General features: G+C 51.5%; 1 protein-coding gene across 1 annotated transcript in view; it reads right to left on the bottom strand.

Annotated features, from left to right (window-relative positions):
* Window positions 1–21,272, bottom strand: part of MTUS2 (microtubule associated scaffold protein 2) — a 283,680-nt gene that overhangs the window by 185,625 nt on the left and 76,783 nt on the right. The window contains exon 2 of the mRNA XM_075562809.1: window positions 6,013–8,288. Coding sequence (XP_075418924.1) covers window positions 6,013–8,097 — 2,085 coding nt within the window. The 5' untranslated portion in view covers window positions 8,098–8,288. The remainder of the gene's footprint in view (window positions 1–6,012; window positions 8,289–21,272) is intronic.

Below are 21,272 nucleotides of genomic sequence, written 5' to 3'. Positions count from 1 at the left end.
TCCAGGTTTTCCAGACTAAGATGATGAAGAAAGGCCTGGTGACTTACTTTGAAATATCAGCCCATTAAAACATTATGGGCCACAACCGAATATTGTCCAACAGAGTGCTGGAGGACGAGGCCCCTCAATTGGAAACACACACACACACACACACACACACACACACACACACACACACACCATTGCATTGATTCTGATTCGTAGCAACCCTATGGGACGGGGTAGACTGCCCCCGTGGATTTCAGAAGCTGTAAATCTTCACAGGAGCAGACAATCTCATCTTGCCCCCGAGGGGTGGCTGGTAGATTCAAACACCGAGAATACATAGTGGCCATAATGATGGGTTTGATTATGAAGACGATTGTGTGTGTGTGTGTGTGTAAAAAGACAAGTTTATATATAAAGTTTTCTTTCAGAACAGTTATTTGTGAATTTGTTCATGTACATTTTTTCTTGTGAATCAATTGAGAATCAACATTTCAGATCAGCAACTTTGTATCAACAGTTTGGAGTTGCTCATCCACCCCCCCCCCCCCCCCCCCCCGCCTCCCCACCAGATGGCTCACCCTCCAGTGGGCTGCTCTTAGAAACACACCCCAAGCTCAGGTGCATCCATTCATGTATCTGTGCTTCTGATTTACAATCGAAATGCTTATAGGTCATTCAGGGAAAAATCGTCTAAGTAAAGAAAATAAGAAAGGGCAGAGATAAAGAGTGGATTCCTTTTCCGTTTTAATTTAAAGAAAGAATGCCAACGGCGATGTCTGAAACGATACATCTGCTCATTAATTCTGCCCGACATCCCATTGCATTTCAGGTGTCAGACTTGTATCCACTCTGGAATCGCAAGCATTTAAGCATGGTTCCTTAATTGGGGTACAGAGAGCTTTGATCTGAGCAGCTCGAGAGATAAACCCCTAACCCGCTCCTCGTTTAATACTGACATTACAGAAACAAATGACTGGGCCTTTAATGTACTGTTAGAATTACATTCTAAAATATGCATGGCGACGTTGGCACTTTGTCTGCCAGCCGGCTGAGGCCAGCTGTAGACTCCCGTCAAAGAACATTCTCCATCCGCCGTGTGATCAAGTGACCGTCTCTGCTAACTCTTCCACCACCCAGCCTTGGCTGAGCTGTCAGACACCTCAACTCGCTGCCAGAGACGCATAGCACCCCTCCAGGACAGGGGAGAACTCCCGTGTGGTTTCTGAGACTCGCTGGCTCCCAGTCCCTCCTCCCCCCACTCCTGACCCTGGGGGTTTCTGAGACTAACTCAGTGGTCTCAGCAGCAGTAGGCTGGCTTGGGTCTGGTTGTAATATCCATAAAAATGAACACTGGCTCATCCCTTCCTGGTGACCCTCCTGCGAGGGGATGTCCAATGGTCTACAGATGGGCTTTGGGTCTCCACTCCGCACTCCCCCTCATTCACAATGATATGATTTTTTTGTTCTTTGATGCCTGATACCTGATCCCTTCGGCACTTCGTGATCACACAGGCTACAGTGCTTCTTCCATGTGGGCTTTGCTGCTTCCCTATTTGATGGCCGCTTGTTTATCTGCAAGCCTTTAAGACCCCAGACACTATCTCTTTTGATAGCCGGGCACCATCAGCTTTCTTCGCCACATTTGCTTATGCACCTGCTTTGTCTTCAGCGATTGTGTCAGGAATGTGAACATTACACAACATTCCTCTAGTTCTTTAATGCTTCCTCCCCTACCCCACTATCATGACCCCAGTTCTACCTTACAAATCCAGCTAGTCCAGAGCATGTACACTGGTACAGATCAGAGCTCTTGACACACAGAATCCAGGACAGATAAACCCTTCAGAAACAATATTGGGAGCAGGAATACCATGAGGGTAGGGGAGGTAGAGGAAGAAGGGTAAGAAAGGGGGGACCGATGGCAATAATCAACGTATAACACCCCCAATGGGGGAAACAAACAACAGAAACATGGGTGAAAGGAAATAGCAACTTGTATAAGACATGACAATAATATTTATGACTTATCAAGAGAGTGGGAGGTGAGGGAGGGAGGGGAAAAAGAGGAGCTGATACCATGGGCTCAGGAAGAAAGAAAATGTTTTGAAAAGGATGTTAAATGACAGACAATATGGAAGGCCATTGGTTCAAGTCCAAAGACCCAGAGTTTAATGAGCCAGGGGCAGGATCCATACCAAGCAAGAGGCAGTGAAGTCTTCTGATTAACAATAGTCTCTAGCCAAACTAGTAAGGGCTGTCTGCCTTGAGCAGCCTGCTCTTTTGTGATCCAGCTATATGGGGTCAGACTGACAACAGCAATGTAAAAGGTCAGCTATGACTCTCCAGGACAGCGAGTCGTTAACAAAGGAGGGACAGCTCAGAGGGAGGATGAGGAGGCCCGCGGGCTCAGAGAATGCCATCACGGCCCCTGGAGCGCCCATGTAGAAACGGCCGCCTTGGTGCAGGGTCCGCTGTGTGTCTCAAAACAACAGCACATGAAAAAAATCAACATTGAACACGTTTCCAAAAGCCAATCAAGTGACAGTTAAAAAAAAAAATCATCGGGATTTCAAACCGAGTCCCAAGGCCAATCAAGGCACGCTGGCAAATGCCATCTTGCCAGACCTTTCCTCTTCCCTGGAAGACACTGGAAAACCACACAGGTTCCCCTGGGGGGCCCCGGGGAGAGCACAGGGCCTAAGGACCCTGACCAAGGGATGGTGTGATGCCAGGGAAGCGAGAAGGGAGGCCAGTCCCGAGCCACACACCCACATATCACAATCACACGGCTCCCATGTCGGTGTCCATGTCTGGGTCTTATCTTCTCAGCACTGCCCTATTTTCCCACCTTCCTCCCCATCAAACACCCAAAGCGCTGGCTCAGCAGTGCCCCCTGAGAAGTGCCCAAGACAGAATCCTCCTTAACCCTAAGACGAGACATCCTCAGACAGCAATCTAAGCAACGAGGGGTAAGTGTTACCAGGGTGAACTTCCAGAAACGCAGAAATCGAAAGCCCGAAGTCACCAACTGCTCTGGAAAGGATCACATTAGAAGGAGCCCTGGTGGCGTAGAGGTTATGCACCGCTAAGCGAAAGGTCAGCAGTTCAAAACCACCAGCGACTCCAAGGTGGGGCTTTCTCCTCCAGTAGAGAGTTACCATGTCAGAAGCTCTCAGGGGTCGCTGAGTTAGGACTGACTCAATGGCAGTTGGCTTGGTTTTGGGTTAGATCTCTGAAAAACAAAATTAAAAAACCCAATCAACTCCGACTCAGAGTGACCCTACAAGGCAGGCTGGCTCTGCCCCGGTGGGTTTCTGGCGTTGTGAAGCCTCACAGAAGAGGAAAGCCTCATCTTCCTCCCTTGGAGGGACTGAAGGATTCGAACTGCTGCCCTTACCGTTGGCAGCTCAACCCACACAACCCAGTAAGACACCAGGGCTCCTGAAGTAGAATGAATGGGAGAGAAACGGGAATAGAACACAAGTCACCAGAGAGACCAGACTTACTGGTCAGATGGAGACTAGCAGGACCCGGGAGACTATGGGCTGTAGGCACACTTCAGGTGTGAAAATGAACTCAATTTTCAGCCAAAATATACAGAAGTCAATAAGGGGAACAATAACACTAGGGGGCGGGGGAGAGCACCTTAGAATAATCAACTACTGGAGATCAAAGGGCAGCATTCATCCAAGGACAACATTGGGTTAGGAAGGGGGAGGATGGAAATGGGAAACACGGGAAGTGGGGTGAGTAGGGTACCTTGAGGGGATTGCAATGGGAGAGCGGAATCATTGAATGCAAAGCTGGTGATCGGCTCTGCAAGTCTTCACCCAATTCAAATTGAAAAATTAAAAATAAAGGCCCTTAAATCACAGCTGTACTTGGCCAGACGCCCAGTCACCATGAGTGGGAATCAATTTGATGACCACTGGCTGGTCTGGAGCCCCTGGGAGGTGCACACAGTGGATGAGTTTGCCTTCATGGTAGTGAGTTTTGTTTTATTTGGGTTTGTCCCTTACAACCTGGTAAGCCAGCAGAAGCCTCCAGCTTGTTCCCTGACTCACAGATTTTAGATTCACCAGCCTCTAGAACACATTGAGCCAGCAAAGGCCTCCAGCCGGCTGCCTGACTCACAGATTTGGGCCTTGACAGCTGAAAGACATGAAAAAAAATTCAAGTCTGGGGTTGGCATATTTGAAGAGTCTATATGGAAACTATTGAGCGATGCCGGAAATATCAAGAGAAGATCAAAGGAAAACACAGAGCCACTATGCCAAAAGAACGGGTCAACCCTCAAACATGTCACGAGGCCCCATGTGGTCAAGAACCAATGGGATTGAAGAAAGAAATCCAACCTGCACTGGAGGGATGGATGAAAAGCAAGGCTCCAGGAACTGGTGCTCGAGAAGACTATTGGAAGTACCACGAACTGCTCAAAGGGCAAACCGATCTGCACTGGAAGAAGTCAGGCCAGTGTGCTCCTTAGAGGCAAGGATGGCAAGACTTCATCTCACATACTTGGGGCAAAGGCCGGGAGAGACCAGTCCCTGGAGAAGGACATCATACTGGTGTAGTGGAGGGGCGGCAAGGAAGAGGAAGGCCCTTGACAAGATGGATGGACGCAGTGGCTGCATGCATGGGCTCAGGCACAGGGACAATTGTGAGGATCGTGCAGGGCCGCACAGTGTTCCATTCTGCTGCGCAGTGTCACTATGGGTCAGTGCGCGCTTGACGGCACCTCACAACAGGAACTGACAGAAGAGCAACAAATGTCTCAACGTGCTTGTGAAGCGCTGCAAACACCCACTCCTCGGTGCCAAGAAATTGGGAAGACCTGGCCCACTGGGGGAAGAGATCCACACATGTGCCCACTCCAAAGACAGAATACGCAACACAACGTGGAAACCCTCACACCATATCGCCACGGTCACGGGCAAGGAAAGCGTGCTGACGCCCCTCCAGTGGCTGTAGCCGGGCCTCGACAGGGAGCCGTCCGACACTCAGGTCGGATTCCGACGAGGGCGTAGCACGAGGGGTGGCATTGGTGACGCCAGGTGGATCTGGGCTGCAAGTGGAGATTAGCGGGAAGACGTTGACTAAGCAAAGGCATTGCCTTGTGTGGATCATAGCGAACAATGGAGACCACTGAGAAGAAGGGGGATTCCAGAATGCTCCCCTGTGCCCACGTGAACCTGTACGTGGATCGAGAGGCAGATGCATGAGCAGAACAAGGGGGTGCTGTGCGGCTTAAAGTCAGAAAAGGTGGGTCAGAGGTGTGCCGGGCAGGTGCAGAGTGAGGGCTTAGGGAGGGGCTGTGTGCCTGGAATGCTAATGGGCAACCACAGCCTCTGAAACAACATTTAAACACAGGTGCTCACTGAATGCACACGTAGATGGTTTTCTATGTCCCAGGAGTCCTTGGGTGGTGCACATGCCCAGTCTGGTCAGTTGCTAACCAAAAGGTTGGAGTTTCAAATCCATCCAGAGGGGCCTGGGAAGAAAGGTCTGGAGATGTATTCTGAAAATCCAGTCACTGAAAACTGCAGGACAGCTCCGTCCTGGTGCATCCAGCCTGACCATGCGGCCGGAGCTAAATGTTGTTTCGTTTTTGTCTGCTAAACACGGAGTGGAATTTAATTGGGCCTTTTTTCTACGTGTGTTGGATTTCCCTCAAGATCATCACTGTTTCCTAGTCCAGAAACATGGCCCTTTTTGTCCGAGTGCATCCATCAAAAGTAGCCCTCGCTGGCATAGCGGGTGATGTGTTGGGTGCTAACCACAAGGTCAGTGGTTCGAAACTACCAGCCACTCCGTGGGAGAAAAATGGAGTCTTTTGCTCCCCCTCAAGATTCAGAGCCTTGAAAACCCAAAGGGGCTGCTCTACGCTGTCCGACAAGAGTGGACTTGGCCCCGAGAGAGGGTACTTTGTTTGCACAAACCATTGGAGACACGGGACGAGCTTCAAAACCCCGGGCTCACCTGAATTACCCATCATGTCGCAATACAACCGCGCCGCTTTCTTACCTCCTGAAGAAACTTTTCACTCATCTGGCTGAAGTGGTGCCCGGGGGGCTTGATTCCGGACACCACCAGGCCGGAGCTGAAGACTCGTGGCTTCTGCAAGTCTGGCTTGAATTTCTCGTAGAGGGCAGCGGGTGGCTTGAGGTCCCCACTTGAGGTCTTCTCCTCCTTGGGAAGAGGCAGGCTGCATACAGGTGGGGTATAAGGGAGCCCCACTGGCACCAGCGAGGTGTCCACCTGGCCCAGAGTTTGAGGACTCCTCCTAATGTAGGTGATGATTTTGGGTCTCACGTGCTTGGGCTTGGGCATGATGACGGGCTTGACCTCTGCCCTCTCATCTGCTTTTTCCATCTGTCCATTCTCCATTCCCTCCTGCGGGGAAGGGGTGTCATTGAGGTGTGTCAAGACAGGCTTGGGGATCCCACTGGAGGAAGTGTTCAACACCTGCGCACTGTCAGGGGCAGGTGGGACAGCCACCGAGGACCCAGCGTCCACAGCCAACGTGCCCAGATTGTGGCCACTGCTACTTGCTGGTATGGGCTGGTGGGTCACAGTCACAGTCGGGACACGGAGAGATGGTGGGACACTGGGGAGAGGGCTGGCTCCTGCTGGGGGGCTTTCCGTCTCGGCCGGGTCTTCTGGAAGGTCCCTAGTTTCTGCCACAGGTGCAGTCATTGTCTTTGTGTTCTCTTCTGTGTCTGCGCTGCCGCTGTGTGGGATAAGGGCGTCAGGGCCCCCACGATCACACTCTTTGGCAGAGGGGCCTGAAATGCAGCCTGTGGCCACATCCTCGTGCCCACTGCCTGCTGGGCTTCTTTTCTCACCTGCCAGTGGGTCACCAGGAGCAGAAGCCACCTCGCCATCACCCGCTAAAATGTCCCCTGGTGGTGTTTCTCCCAACTTCCTGCCGATACTTGGTGACACCGTGCCAGTGGACAGGCTCTCTGCCGCTCTCAAGGACCCGGGGTCCTGTTGGTGAACCCCAGGTCCATCAGGACCCCCTCCTCCCAGCCCCACAGGGTGGAGACTGCAGTGGGGCAGACGGCTTCCGGCACCAGGTTCTTGGGGTGAGTAAGCCGCCTCAGCCTTCCCATGTGGCTCTTTTCTCTCCAGGGGTGGCGGACGCTCTTCCTTAGGAGCCTCCGGACACTCTGCCCGGGTCGACGTCAATTCCTGAGCACACTTAAGCTCAGACGTGAGCTCTCCCTGCCCTTGAGTTGATTGTGCTTCTGGCTGGCTGGGGATGCCCTTGGAGGGTAATGTCTTAGAGGGCTCTGCCCCTGGAGGCTGTGGTGTCCTCTCCAGGCTGACGCTTGGTGTGTCCCCTCCCTCCCTCAGGGCCTCCAAGGGGGCGTCTTGCTTGGCTTCTGAGGTAGCTGGTTTAGGGCGCAGCCCCGTCTTATCCTCTGTGGTATCCTCTGAGTGGTCCGGCAACGGCTTTGGCGGTTTACCCCCAGCCCCGGAGCCACGATGTGGGGCTTCAGTGGAGTCTCCCGAGGCAGGCTGAGCCAGGCTCCCCACACAGTCCTTAGTGAGCGCCTCCGTCCCGAAGGCATGGCCGCTCCCCCTCTCTATGGAATGCTTCCTCCGCTCCTCACAGTCAACAGTCCTGGGCGACTTCTCCTTGGGGACCTCAGCATCTCGTTTGGTGGAAACGCTGGGGCAGGTCTCATCGAAAGGATTCCTCCGGTCCGACAGGCTGGGTCCCTGGACACCCCACGGGGTCATCAGAAGAGCTGTGCTCGCCCCCATCGTGTGCTCGCTCAGTCCCCCAGGAAACACCGGCCTCGAAGCGGCCTGACCCACTTTCTGACTGGCAGGGCCACCCTGCGAGTCCTTCCCAGAGCCCAGATGCCTGTGGAATTCCTTGTTGGACATGTCTTCCAGCCCACGGGAGTTCCCATTCTCGGCTCCATCTGCCTGCCCGCACGTCTTGGGCTCGGCACGAGGGGGGCCGGCCTCCAGCACAATTTGGTTGGCATTTCTGTCTCCCAAACTGAGGACTGTCTCGTTATTGTTGGTCACCCCGTTCCTGGGGTCCCTTAACTGCCCGTAGCAGGCTTTCTTCGGTGCCACGGGGACACTCATTATTCACCAGGAAGGCCCACTCTTCTCGCAGGGCCCAAGATGGACAGACGGTCCTCAGGCCTCACGCAGTGCTGAGGCCTCCCTGCTCGCAGCAGCTGGGACGTCCAGCATCGCCGGGGTCGTCAGCAGAGGGACGGACGGCGACACATCAGTCAAGCCCCTGACCACGAACGCTCACCAGCCCAGGACACCTGCAGACAGACGAGAAACATAGGCGTCAGACTGACAAAAGCGATATCCTTACATGCTCCGTAGTGACTCTCAGATTCTGAACGCCGTTCTCCAAAGCCTGGCCCATGAGGGCTCCGACCGGCTCCACAGGAGCAAGTTTATACTGTGTTCCAAAAACTCACATCTACTGAGCCCCTCCCGACCCCTGGCGGCTCTCCAGGACAGAGTGGAACGGCCTCCGGGCACATCCGAGGTGGCACACCGCCACGGGGCCAGAGCTGCTGCTTTCGGCCCTTGAGTGGCTGAGGGTTTCGAACTGCTTGCCTTGCAGTCAGCAGGCAATGCGTAGCCCAAGAGGCCAGCAGGCTCCCTGAAATCACGTTCCGTGTAGTTAACAACAGACGGAGTTTTGCGAAGGAGCCCTGGTGGCTTTGCCTTTCAAGTGCCCACTCGGCTGCTAGTGGAAACCTTGGAAACCCACCCACCCAGAGGCCCTGCTGGAGAAAGACCGGAGAGCAGTTTCTCTCCAGATTACGGCCCAGAAACGCCTGTGGGAGGTTCTACTCCACTACAGGGGTGGCTGGGAGGCCAAAATGACTCAGTGGCACCTAAAACCTCCCACATATTTTAGAAAGCCATAAGTCCATCCCCCGAAAGCAAACCCGCTGCCATCGACTTGATGCCAACTCATAGCAACCCTGTAGGACAGGGCAGGTCTGAGACTGTCATTCTTTATGGGAGTAGAAAGTCTCATCTTCCTCCTTTGAGCTGGCTGGTGGTTTTGAACTGCTGACCCTGAGGTGAGCAGCCCAACTCCTAACCACTGTGCCACCAGAGGTCTTTTGTCAAGTGCATGCAGATACTAAACAATTCCATTTGTTTTAAAAGGTGGGGGTGAAGCAAAGGGGCTTCTGTACCAAAGACCACCGACTTAGAGGAATACGACATTGTGATTGTGTTGGACAACTGGGCTACCTGGTGACATCGTGGTTACACCCTGGGTTGCTAACCATGAGGTCAGCGGTTTGAAACCACCAGCTGCTCCAAGGTAGAAAGATGGGGCTTTCTACTCCGTAAAGACTTAGAGTCTTGGAAATCCACAGGGGTCAGCTCTATCTTGTCCGATAGGGTCGCTCTGCGCTAACTCGAGGACAGTGAGTTTGCTTGCTTGTTTTTGCAGGAAGTAAGGGCTCACACGGCCTTCCTGTCTCTATCCCCTAACCCTACAATCCTGACTCTCCCTGCCCTGCTTCCCATCGCCACCCAAAGTCTGCCAGAAGAGGATCCCAGAGTGTGCGCATGTGCGCGCGCACACACACACACACACACACACACGAGTGTCCTTCTCTGTTAGATAAGCATCTTATTGTTGGGTTAAGATAAGCATGGTCCTCATGAATGCACCCTGTGGTCCTGTGTGCAGGCTTACAAAGCAGGAGTCGGAGCCATCAGAAGTCCCTTTCCTCCCAGTCCCTTGGCCGGTCAGTGAATGTGGTTTGGGGTTACCTGCAAGCTCTGAGCTTTGGGAGCCTCCAGAGGGGCCTGGGAAGAAAGACCTGGCCGCTGCTTCCCAAAGACTGAGATCTGATGGAGTGTAGGTAATTCAACCAGTCACTCAGTTGCTGTGGAAACCGGCCATGGGTAATTAAACAAGATAGGTCTGGACGGGGGCTCCTCCCACTGCTTGGAACCTTAGGCGATGAGACCTATTGTCCATCACTGATGAAACCTGGCCTGTCTTCACGCCGAGCCTTGGGGCATCCATGAGTGCCTTCTGGTGTTTGCAGAGTCAAACACTCATCCAATAAATGCATAAACAAAACAGCAAATAAACATTAAAATGAATTAATTTTAAAAATAGATAAAACACAGGACTCTATGGACCATCTGTGCTAGCCCCTGCAGCACCCACTGCCATGAGTCGTGGGAGACTCAGAGTGACCTTCTAGGACAAGGGAGAAATGTCCTCTTCACTGTGCCTCTTTACAGGGAATAGAAAGCCCTGTCTCTCTGGCAGAGCGGCTGGTGGTTTCGAACTGCTGACTATGCAGCTAGCAGCCCATCTCATAACCCCTGCACCACCAGGGCTTCCTTTCCTGGGACCAGACATGGCATTGTCTTGTGTTTTCGATCTGCGGCTATTAAAATTTTTTTTTTAAGTTCTGAGTGATAACCTTAGATGTCAATCCTATCTATTTTATTTTTAAAGTCCAAACAGAAGGTTTATTCAGAGCAGCATTTCCACAGGCAACCAGGGAGATTATTTTGATTCCAGAAAAGAACAGAGAAATCCGTTCGACGGGCCCAAGAAGCTAGGTACACTGAGGCTTACGCAGCAGGAGAGGAGGGAGGGGCTGGAAGTCAACCGTAGATCATCTTATCCTGATTGATGGACCTGTCCTCCCCTCTGTCTGAGATCAGCTGTGATGAGGCCCCAAGCTGGTCTTGGTCCCGGGCCCAGCCAGGCCTTTTGAAATGCAAATGTCGTAAGCCAGGCTTCCAGAGGCTTTGCTACCAAGGGCTGGACAGAAAATCCTCCTGGGGGATTAATTTAGGTCAGGCTTTCCTTTAAAGTGAATATATGGCTTTTCATGAGTCAGAACACCCTCTCCCCAATCACAGCCACATCTCTGTTACCCATGCCCCCCAAGAACCCCTCAAATTTCCAACTGAGGGAGGACGGCCATGGATGAAACCCTAGGCTCAAGGGGACTTGACAGACTGCACAGGCTCCTGTTGAAGGATTCCATAAGTCAAACATCGAATGGTGCAGGAAGCATCAAGAGAAGATGGAAAGAAGACACAGAGTCGTTGCACCGAAAAGAACTAGTGGACAGCCACCACTTCAGGAGGTAGCGAGCAGGTGAGCAAGAACAATGCGCAAGAAAGAAGTTCAAACTGCACTGCGTGCATTAGGCAAAAACCAAGCTCCGAGGATTGGTGCCCTGCCCAGTGAAGGGATCCAGCAAGCTGGAGAAGCCCTGGAAGCACTCCCTTGTCTATGCCAAGAAATTTGCGTATGAGCCCCCAATAAAATGATTTAAAAAGAAAGAAATTTGCAAGACAACTACCTGACCAACTGACAGGAAGAGATCCACATTTGTGCCCATTCCAAAGACGGGGGACCCAACAGGATGCTCAAACTACTGAACAATATCAGTGAAATTGCACACAAGGAAAATTTTGCATACGCCCATCCAACAAGGGTTACAGCAGTGCACTGACGGAGAGCTGCCAGAGGTTCAGGCCGGATTCAGAAGAGTATGTGGGACAAGAGACACCATTGCTGATGTCAGATGGATCTTGGCTCACAGCAGAGACTACCAGGAAGAGGTTCACCTGTGTTTCATTGACTATCTAAAAGTATTCGACTGTGTGTTAGTCTGGTAGACTAGAGAAACAAATCCATGGACACACATATGTGTATAAGAAAGAGATTTATATACAAGAGCAATTGAACATTGAGAAAACATCCCAACCCAGTCCAGACCAAGGTCATAAGTCCAATATTAGCCCATATGTCCAACACCTATCCAAAAAGTCCTCTTCAGACTCACGAAACACATGCAATAATGCCAAATGCAGAACGATCACAGGTCAGTGGCTGCAAAGTCAGTGGTGGTAGAAGCATCTCAGCGCAGGCAGGGGTCTCACGTGGCCATTCCAGTTCCCAGGGCTGCATTGGGGTAGGTCCATGTGGCATCTCCTCAGGGATGCCTTGCAGGAAGTCAACCTTGTCAGTAGAGTCTCCAAGGGAGTAGCAGAGAGAGAGGTGTCTCTCACCTCCAAGGAGGAAATAACAGATTTCCCAGAATTCTCAGGAGAAGGCCATGCCCACACAGACGTCTCACTGGCTATCTCCAGATTGACAGCCTAGACTCCTCCCCTATACTCTTCATCCTTACATTGACACCAGATTAGGTGACTCCCACAGACTGTGTGACCCAGAATAAACTGTGGATAACTTGAGAAGAATGGGAATTCTGAACACTTGGTTGTGAAACTTGTACACGAATCAAAAGGCAGTTGTGCAAAAAGAACAAGGAGATAGTACAGGGGTTAAAATGAGGAACGGTGTGCATCCAGGTTGTATCCTCTCACCGTACAGGTCCAATCTGTACGCTGAGCAAATCCTCAGAGAAGCTGGAGTCTGTGGAGAAGAGTGTGGCATCAGGAGTGGAGGAAGGCTTATCAACCACCTGCTTTATGCAGAGGACACAACCTTGCTCGCTGAAAGTGAGGAGGACTTGGAGCACTTGCGGATGAAGATCAAGGATGGTAGCTCTGTGTGGATTACAACTCCGTGTAAGGAAGAGAGAAATCCTCACAACTGGACCAATAGGTAACATCGTGACAAATGGAGAAAAGGCTGAAGTTGTGAAGGATTTTGTCTGACTTGGATCCACAAACAATGCTCATGGAAGCAGCAGTCAAGAGATCAGAAGACGTCTGGCATGAGGTCCATCTGCTGCCCGTGACCTCTTTAGGGGAGTAAAGAGTACAATGTTTCTTTGAGGAGGAAGGTGAGCCTGACCCAAGCCATGGTTTTCTCCGTTGCCTCGTCTGCATGTGAACGTTGGACACTGACTAAGAAAGACTGTAGAGGAATCGGTGCATTTGAACGTGGTGCCGGGGAAGACTACTGAAAGTGCCCTGGACTGCTCAGCGGACAAATTGATCTGTGGTGAAAGAAGAACGGCCCGAGTGCCCCTTACGGACAAGCAAGGTAGGACTTCGTCTTCCATACTGTGGTCAGTCGAGACCAGTCCCTGGAGAGGGACATCCTGTTTGGCCAAGTGGAGGTATGGTGAAAAGGAGGAAGGCATTCAAGGAGATGGAGGGACACAGTGGCTGCATCAATGGGCCCGGGCATAGGAGCCAGTGGGAGGGTGGCACACGCCACGTCCATTCTGTTGTGCCCGGGGTCCCTGTGGGTTGTGGAGCCAACTCCAGGGGACCTAACAGCAACAGCAGGCTCCCGACCTCTCTGCTGCTAAAGCGGCCAGGACAACGGCCTCACTTGAATTTTCCCGGCCTCCCTGAAAACACTGCCTGGGAACTCATCACCCGCTCCACAGTCCATTCCACCTCTGTGAGCCCCGCCCCCCACCCCCATCACCATCCCTGCCCACTGTTGGACCATCTCTTGCCTCTCACTCACTTCTCTCCTTTCGATGCCTTTTCCATTTCTGGATCATGAAACGGGCGGATGTACTAGGTGCTCGTATACGCCATCTCTGCATCCATCCAGGCCCTCTAATTCCTGCTGCCTGTTTGTGTCTGTCCAGTCCCGTCAGAGGACTCCTCTCCCAGACAAAGGGAAGCGCTGATGCTCTGCCACCTCTGTGGCACCTCCGGTAGGGCCTTGGGTCATGTGGCTGAATGACAGGCTGAAGCCCAACTTCTCAGCTTGGTCTTCCAGGTCTAACAAGTGCTGATGCCTTGTAGGCTTCTAGACTTCATCCCCTTCACTCTTTGCTGAAAAGTCGAGTGTATCTGCATGCAGTCCATGCTAAGGGTGGATCTTAGGGCTGCTCTGGGCAGATCTGCTGCACTTGACCTCTTTAAAGTGTTGACAAGTGAGGATGTCACTTGGAGGACCAAGGGACGCCTGACCCAAGCCAAGGTCTTTGACTTCATTTGCCTCACATGCACGTGAAAGATGGACAACAACTCAGGAAAACCAAAGAAGATTGATGCATTTGAAGGACGGTGTTGGAGCAGGATATTGACTATACCAGCGGCTTCTAGAAGAACAAAGAAATCCGTCTTGGAGGAAGTCCAGGCAGCATGCTCTTTGTGCTCCTCTTGTGGACGGTACACATGTGACCAACAGAGACCAGTCTTTGGAAAGGGCAGCATGATGGGCAAAGTGGAGGGTCATTGAGGAAGAAGAAGAATACGGCCCTCAACAAGACAGATCGACCCAGTGGCTGCAACAACGGGTTCAGCATAGCAATGCTTGTAGGGAGGGCACAGGACCAGGCAGTGTCTTGTTCTGTTGTACATGGGGGTTGCTATGGGTGGGAACGGACTCAAAGGCCCCCCAGCAACAACAAAAGAGGGTTCCTGCATGGGGCACCCATGGTCTGTACTTGGCTGGTAACCTAAAGGTTGGCAGTTCAAACCTACCAAGGGACCCAGCCAGGGGTCCTGCAGAAAGGACTGGCTGCTTCCCTAAGATGACCACAAACTCACAGCTTTGGAGCTGATTCTGACTAACCAGGACCCTGTAGGCGAGATGAGAACTGCCCCTGTGGGTTTCCAAGGCTGTCAGTCTTCCTGGAAGCAGGTTGCCAGATCTTTCTTCCCATGGAGCACCTGGGTGGGTTTGAACTTCCAACCTTTTGGTCAGCAGCTAGGCGGTTAACCACCGAGCCACCAAGGGTCCCTCTCTAAAGAGGATGACCTAGAAAATTCTATGAGGCCATTCTACTCAGCCACATGGGGTTGTTGGGACTCAGGGTCACCTCGGGACACTCTACCCCACCCCCCAACACCACACTGTTACTCGGGGGCATACTGGCACACAGCGTTCCTTCGCTGCCAGGCCCTCTGAGCCAAGGTGATATCATTGTACATTTCACAGGTATAGATAGTCCCATGCTCTGCCATATCATTGTACATTTATTTTCACAGGAATATTCACATGCTCTGCCCCGGAAGGTCAACGCAATTTCACCCGACTTCATAAAACCTTATTTGCCCAGGCAGTTCTAGCGCTGGCTCCTGCCATGCACAAAATTGGTCTTCAGAGGCACCCTAGGCCAGAGAAAATAACTAATACACTATTGGGCCAAAATGTAGCAGGAAGCAGACGAATCGTGTAAGCAAATGGCCAAAGCCCATCATCTGGTTTCACTTGCTGTTTTTCATAGGTCTCCATCCAGGGTCCCTACATTCAACCTCATTGTAATGAGATCATTTGTAGGAAGCCATGGTAGCTGTGACATACAACCCCATGGGACAGAGGGGAACAGCCCCATAGCGTGATCAGGGCCGGGGTAAGGCAGGTCCGGCCCTCTGCAGAGAAGTCCAGAGAAACCATCGGGCCAGGCCATATCACACAACTCACCATGGAGAGGCAGTTCCAGCAGCACATGAGGGGCGAGCTCTGTAGATGTTGGACCAAACACAGCAGGCTTGTTTTTAAGTGGATAATGTCGCATGGCCTGAGAATGATGTGAAACATACCCAAATGGCCCTTGCCAGGAAAAAAAAAAAAAAAGATCCCCCGCTCCTGATCTAGGCTGCCAGCTTTTATGAGCAGAGAGCCCTGGTGGTACCAGGGGTTAAGCAAGAGGCTGATAATAGGAGAGTCGCTGCTTTGAACGCACCAGCCACCTGGAGGAAGATAGATGAGGCTGTCTGCTTTCTTACAGACGTACAGCCTTGGAATCCATAAGAAAGATTGATGTGGGGGTGGTACCTGGCTTCTGACCTCATTAAAAACAAAGCCAAACTCAATTCTGACTCAGAGTGAGCCTATAGGACAGGGTAGAACTGTCCCCGTGTGTTTATGAAGCCGTAACTCTTTAGGAGATTAGAATTCTCATCTTTCTCCCGAGAGGAGCTGGTGGTTTAGAACTATTGACCTTGCTGTGAGCAGCCCAATGCATAGCCACAATGCCACTAGGCCTCCTCTTCATGAAATCGTACACCCAACTCACTCCCATTGAGTCAATTGTGACTCATGGAGACCCTATAGAACTGGGTAGAACTGCCCCCATGGTTTTTTAAGACTGTAACTCTTTAGGGGAGTAGAAAGGCCCATCTTTCTCCCTTGGAGGGGGTTGGTGGTTTTGAACTGCTGAACCCACGGTTAGCAGCCTAAAGCCCAACCATTATACCAGCAGGGCTCCTTATGATTTCACAAGCGGGAAGGAAACTCACCATCAGCATCAGCCCAAGGCCCCCTCCTGGGGGTCAGACATGCTGATACCCACCAGCCTTCTCTCCCAATTCTGATACCAACTGCCCACACCACAGCACCCGTCAATACTCCATTACAATGGCCACATGGCACTCAAAGACAGTACTCATGGGTATGAGGCGTATTAAGGAGGCTAACAGGTTACAAATGCTCAGGATACAATCATTCAGGCAGAACATGTTCTTGTCAGCCCTGCCCATAGGAAGCCTCTCGGTCTTTGGCCTTTGCTCTGCTCAGTCAACACTACAAAGCTCTCTTAGGGCTACCAATAGATGCCCAAAGAGCACACCACTCCATCACAAGCTTGATGACGCTTAGCTCTAGCTCTGTGCATCAGCAAAGTGTGGTTCCCCCAATTAAGTGCCTGGAGGCAGTCCACTCCATAGCCAAACTCCTGCCCAAAGATACACAGCACTCAAAGACTGTCAAGTCCACTGCTCTGGGTCATGCTCTGGCTCTTGGTTTTGCTGCTGCTGCCCCCTGGTGTCACACTGTCTCCTGGATCAAGGAGGTGTGATAGTTACATAACAGCTGGTCAATTGGAGAGGATTCAGAGTGTAAGGGTGGAGTCTAGCCTGCCAATCAGGCCATAGCCAATGAGGCCTCTGTGTGGGCGTGGCCTTCTCCTGAGGATTCTGGGAACTCTGGTCTTCCTCCTTGGAGGTGGGAGACTCTCTCCTACTCACTCCCTGGGAGACATTTCCATTGACAAGACACATGGAGCTATGCTGGTGCCCTGAGGTGGAGCAGCCACCTGCAGATCCCTGCCAGTGCTGAGATGCTTCCACTGCCACTGGATCCACCGGACTTCCCACCCAGTGGCCTGTGGTCATTCTTCATTCAGCATCATTGCATGATTTCTTGAGTCTGAAGAGGACTCTATAGATTGGTATCGGACATATGGGCTAATAGCGGATTTATGGACTTGAGCTGGACTGAGCTGGGATGTTTCCTCAATATTCACTTGCTCTTGTCTATAAAGCTCTTTCTTGTATGCATAGGAGTCTCCATGAATGTGTTTCTCTAGTCATTCCTGACTAACGCAGAGGGTCAGTGATCCCATGCCCAGGGCAAAATTTCCTGTTACCACACTTCTCTCTTCCCGGCAGTCAGCAGCCACCTCAGATGTACCGACTGCGCTCTGCTGGCCCAGAGGATGGAAGAGTGACGTAAATAGAAGACTCCCGGAAACAACGGATTAGTGTTCTTGCTGTGGCTGGGTGCCATCAAGCTGGCTCTGACTCATAGCGACCCTATGCACAGCAAAACCAAACCCAACACTGCCTGGCGCCTGAACACCCTCACAATCACGCTACGTCTGAGCCCATTCGTGCGACCGCTGTGTCAATCTACCTTGCCCAAGGCCTTCCTCCTTTCTCACTAACCTGGTACTTTACCAAGCAGAACCTCCCTCAGACATCAGTACCCACAACCCTGAGAGCAGAGGCCTGGATGGGGCCCTGCTATCACGACGGACTGCTCTGAAGAGATCTTGGATAGAGGGGGGAACAAAGCGGAACAGAACTCAACATCAGAAACAAGACCGGGCTTCTGGTCTAATAGAGACGGGGAGGACCCCTGAGACTTGTCCTTTGGTCGCCCAGTAAGCCTGGAGCCGGGTTCCCGCGTGTGGCTCATTGTTCAGCCAAGTAACAGTGAGGTCTGCCCAAGGCAGGCGTGGCAATGTGCCTTTGTACGGGGCTTGGGGCAGGAAGATGAGGCGACGTGCAGTTCTACTGGGGGTCACTTGGGATGGCAGCTGGGCAGCAGGTGGGTTCCTTGTATTTCGTCATTTCTGTGTTTTTGCGACTGGCGCTGCACATTCTTTGGTGTGATTTTTGGCTTGTTGTCTTTCTCCTCTCATACTACGCAGCTCTAAAGTGAGGTTATTTTTAACTCTTCTTTTTAATAGCAAGCACAAGAGACGAGCTATTTCTAGGTCTTATCAACAGAAGCTGAGATGTTAGAACTTTAAGGGGTTGCTCTTAGAAGTTCCTCAGAAGCCCTGGTGGCTCACTGGGTTAAACATTCCATTGCTCACCCAAAGGTTAGTGGCTTAAACCCACCAGCCATTGCTTGGAAGAAAGATGAGACAGACAGACAGACAGACAGATAGATAGATAGATAGATAGATAGATAGATGGATAGAACCAACTCACTGCCATTGAGTCCATGATGACTCATAGCGCCCCCATGTGGGTTTCTGCAACTGTAACGGTTTACGGGAGTAGAAAGCCCAGACGTTCTCCCGTGGTGGAACGGCTGGTAGCTTTGAGCTGCCAACCAGGCGATCACAGCCCCATGCGTAACCGTTGCACCTGCAAAGCGCCATATCTGTATCCTCCTACTCCTGTCGGTTAGTACCCTATTTAACCTTGGGAAGTTCATTTGACCTTCTCTCTGCCTCGGCTGGAGCCTTCATGGCTCGGTGGCTTCGCGCTGGGCTGCTAACCAGCTGCTGCCCATTGGCACGCACCACCACAGAAAGAAGAGGCAGTGTGCTTCCCAAAGACAGCTGTCTCACCCTGGCACGGGGCAGTTCTACTCTGTCCTGGAGGCACCAGGAGTTGGAATTAACTCCAATGTCGCGGGATTCCTTACTGTCCCCAGGGACCTAGGAGGGGACAGAAATATTGAGCATGTAATTGGGCAAATTAACTGTCCCATGAATCCATGACAGGAAACCTGAACTGAAGTCTGCTTTGTGGACCACTTCACAGCTGGGCCCTTCTCACATTTCATTCCCCGGGGTGCTGTCCCCTCCCAAGACAAGCTTCTCCTGGGGAAAGCAGCCTCTCTCCGCAGCACGGCACCTCACTCTTCCCGTGACCCCGCTGCTGGTTCATTTGTGCACAGCCTCCTCTCGCCTGGGGTCTGAGCTCTGAGAGAACTAAAACTGACCAAGCTGTTCAGGCTGACCCTCAGGGGCCAATGACCACCCAGCCGAAGGGAGGGACAGGGCTAGACTTTGATTGTGGTTAGTAGTGGTGTTGTTGTGCGTTAGTTACTAGTGGTTGTTTGTGTTGTTTGTTGATGTTAGTTGTTATCACCTCTTTGTTGCTGTGTCGCTGGTTGTGAGTTGCTTGTTTATCTGTTGTTAATGTTTCTTGTTACTGGTTGCTGTCTGTGTGTTGTTGTCTGTTGTTTACTGTTGTTTGTTGTTCTTTGTTGGTGCTAGTTGGTGTTGGCTGTTGGTATTACATGTTGGTTGTGATTTGAGTATGGTTGGTTGTTCATTTGTTTGCTTTGTTGGTGTTGCTTAGCGTTTCCTGTTGGTTGTTAGTTGGTATTAGTGGTTGGTGGCTGTGATTGGTGTGTGGTTGGTTGTTCATTCGCTTGCTTTGTTGGTGTTGCTTAGCGTTTCCTGTTGGTTGTTAGTTGGTATTAGTGGTTGGTGGCTGTGATTGGTGTGTGGTTGGTTGTTCATTCGCTTGCTTTGTTGGTGTTGCTTAGTGTTTCCTGTTGGTTGTTAGTTGGTATTAGTGGTTGGTGGCTGTGATTGGTGTGTGGTTGGTTGTTCATTCGCTTGCTTTGTTGGTGTTGCTTAGCGTTTCCTGTTGGTTGTTAGTTGGTATTAGTGGTTGGTGGCTGTGATTGGTGTGTGGTTGGTTGTTCACGTATGATGTTAGTGTTAGTTGTTGCTGTGTCGTGCTACTGTTATTTCCCGCTGGTGTCAGTTGTCATCGAGTTGATTCTGCCTCACAGTGACCTTCCTGGGTAGAACTGTGCTCCTTGGGGTTTGCAATGGCAATGACCTCAGAGAAGTCGGCTGACAAGGTATTTTCCTAAGGAGCCTCGGGATGTATTTGAAGTGACTCATCACAGAATGAAACACTGCCCAGTCCTGTGCCATCCTCACAATCGTTGCCATGTTTAAGCCTAGCTTTGCAGCCACAGAGTGAATCTATCTTGCTCTTTTTGCCATCCTTCTACTTTACCAAGCATAATGTCCTCCAGGGGGACTGCTCTCTGCTGATAATGTGTCCAGAGAATCTGAGATAAAGTCTCTCCATCCTCGATTCTAAGGAGCAACCCGGCTAACACACTAGCTACAAAATACTACTTACAGCCCATCTGTCTCAGGGACAGGTCGTCACCTTGGAAGCACTGGTGGGGGCTGCAAAAGGGGGTCCAGGGATTCACATCTAGAGGAGAGCAAGCACTCTCTGACTCCCAGGAAAGCAAACATATTCCAGCAGCTGGGTGGAGCCCAGAAGGCCAGGCTTGGCTTCTTGTTTTTATTTGGTTAGAGGCATGGATAACACTGCTTCTTAAAACATTAAATCAAAATATATGTTTGCAAGGCACATGGTAATTTTTTCTTTTTTAGTGCCCGAGGGTAGAGTGCGATAAGCATTGGGTTTCTAACCTCAAGGTCGGGCTGATCACAGTGATTGACATGTAACCCCTTCCCAGGGGGACAGACCACAGAAAAGAGGGTGAACGGAGCCAGACATGCAAAAACATTTATAAATTATCAAGGGTTCACGAGGGAGGGGGGAAATGAGGAGTTGATACCAAGGACTCAAGTAGAAAGAAAATGTTTTGAAAATGATGATGGCAACATATATGTACAAATGTGCTAGAAACAATGGATGGATGGTGATAAGAGCTCCCAATAAAATGATTAAAAAATTTAAAAGCCAACATAAACTCAAGGTCGGGCGTTCAAACCCACCAGACCCTCCCCGGGAGAAAGTTGTCTGCTTCTGAAAAGATGGCAGCCTTGGAGCCTCGCGGGGCAGTTCTCCCCTGTCCTAGGGGACCCTCCGCTGAGAGTTTGAATGGATTCGAGGCAGGTCATGGTGGCCACCTGACCCACTAACTCACAGCTGGTTGCTCCCCAGCCTGCTTTGCCTTCCTGGCACCTGCGGGCCACCTCCATGGGGCCCTCTCTGAGACGCACAGCACGCCCTTCTGGTCCTTAGCCTGCTCGGATAGTTTGTTCATGGCTGCATGGCCTTCCGAGCGCCTCACCTCCACTTCTGTCTGCAAGCATCCCAGCAAACTCCCTGCCCTCGCCCCTTTCCATCTCTAACTCTAGCCCTGCTCTGCTTCCCGTCTCTGCAGT

Source organism: Tenrec ecaudatus, chromosome 11, assembly GCF_050624435.1.
Source record: "Tenrec ecaudatus isolate mTenEca1 chromosome 11, mTenEca1.hap1, whole genome shotgun sequence".
Classification (NCBI taxonomy): domain Eukaryota; kingdom Metazoa; phylum Chordata; class Mammalia; order Afrosoricida; family Tenrecidae; genus Tenrec; species Tenrec ecaudatus.
The sequence above is the reverse complement of the archived record's forward strand: the minus strand, read 5'-3'. Positions and strand labels throughout refer to the sequence as shown.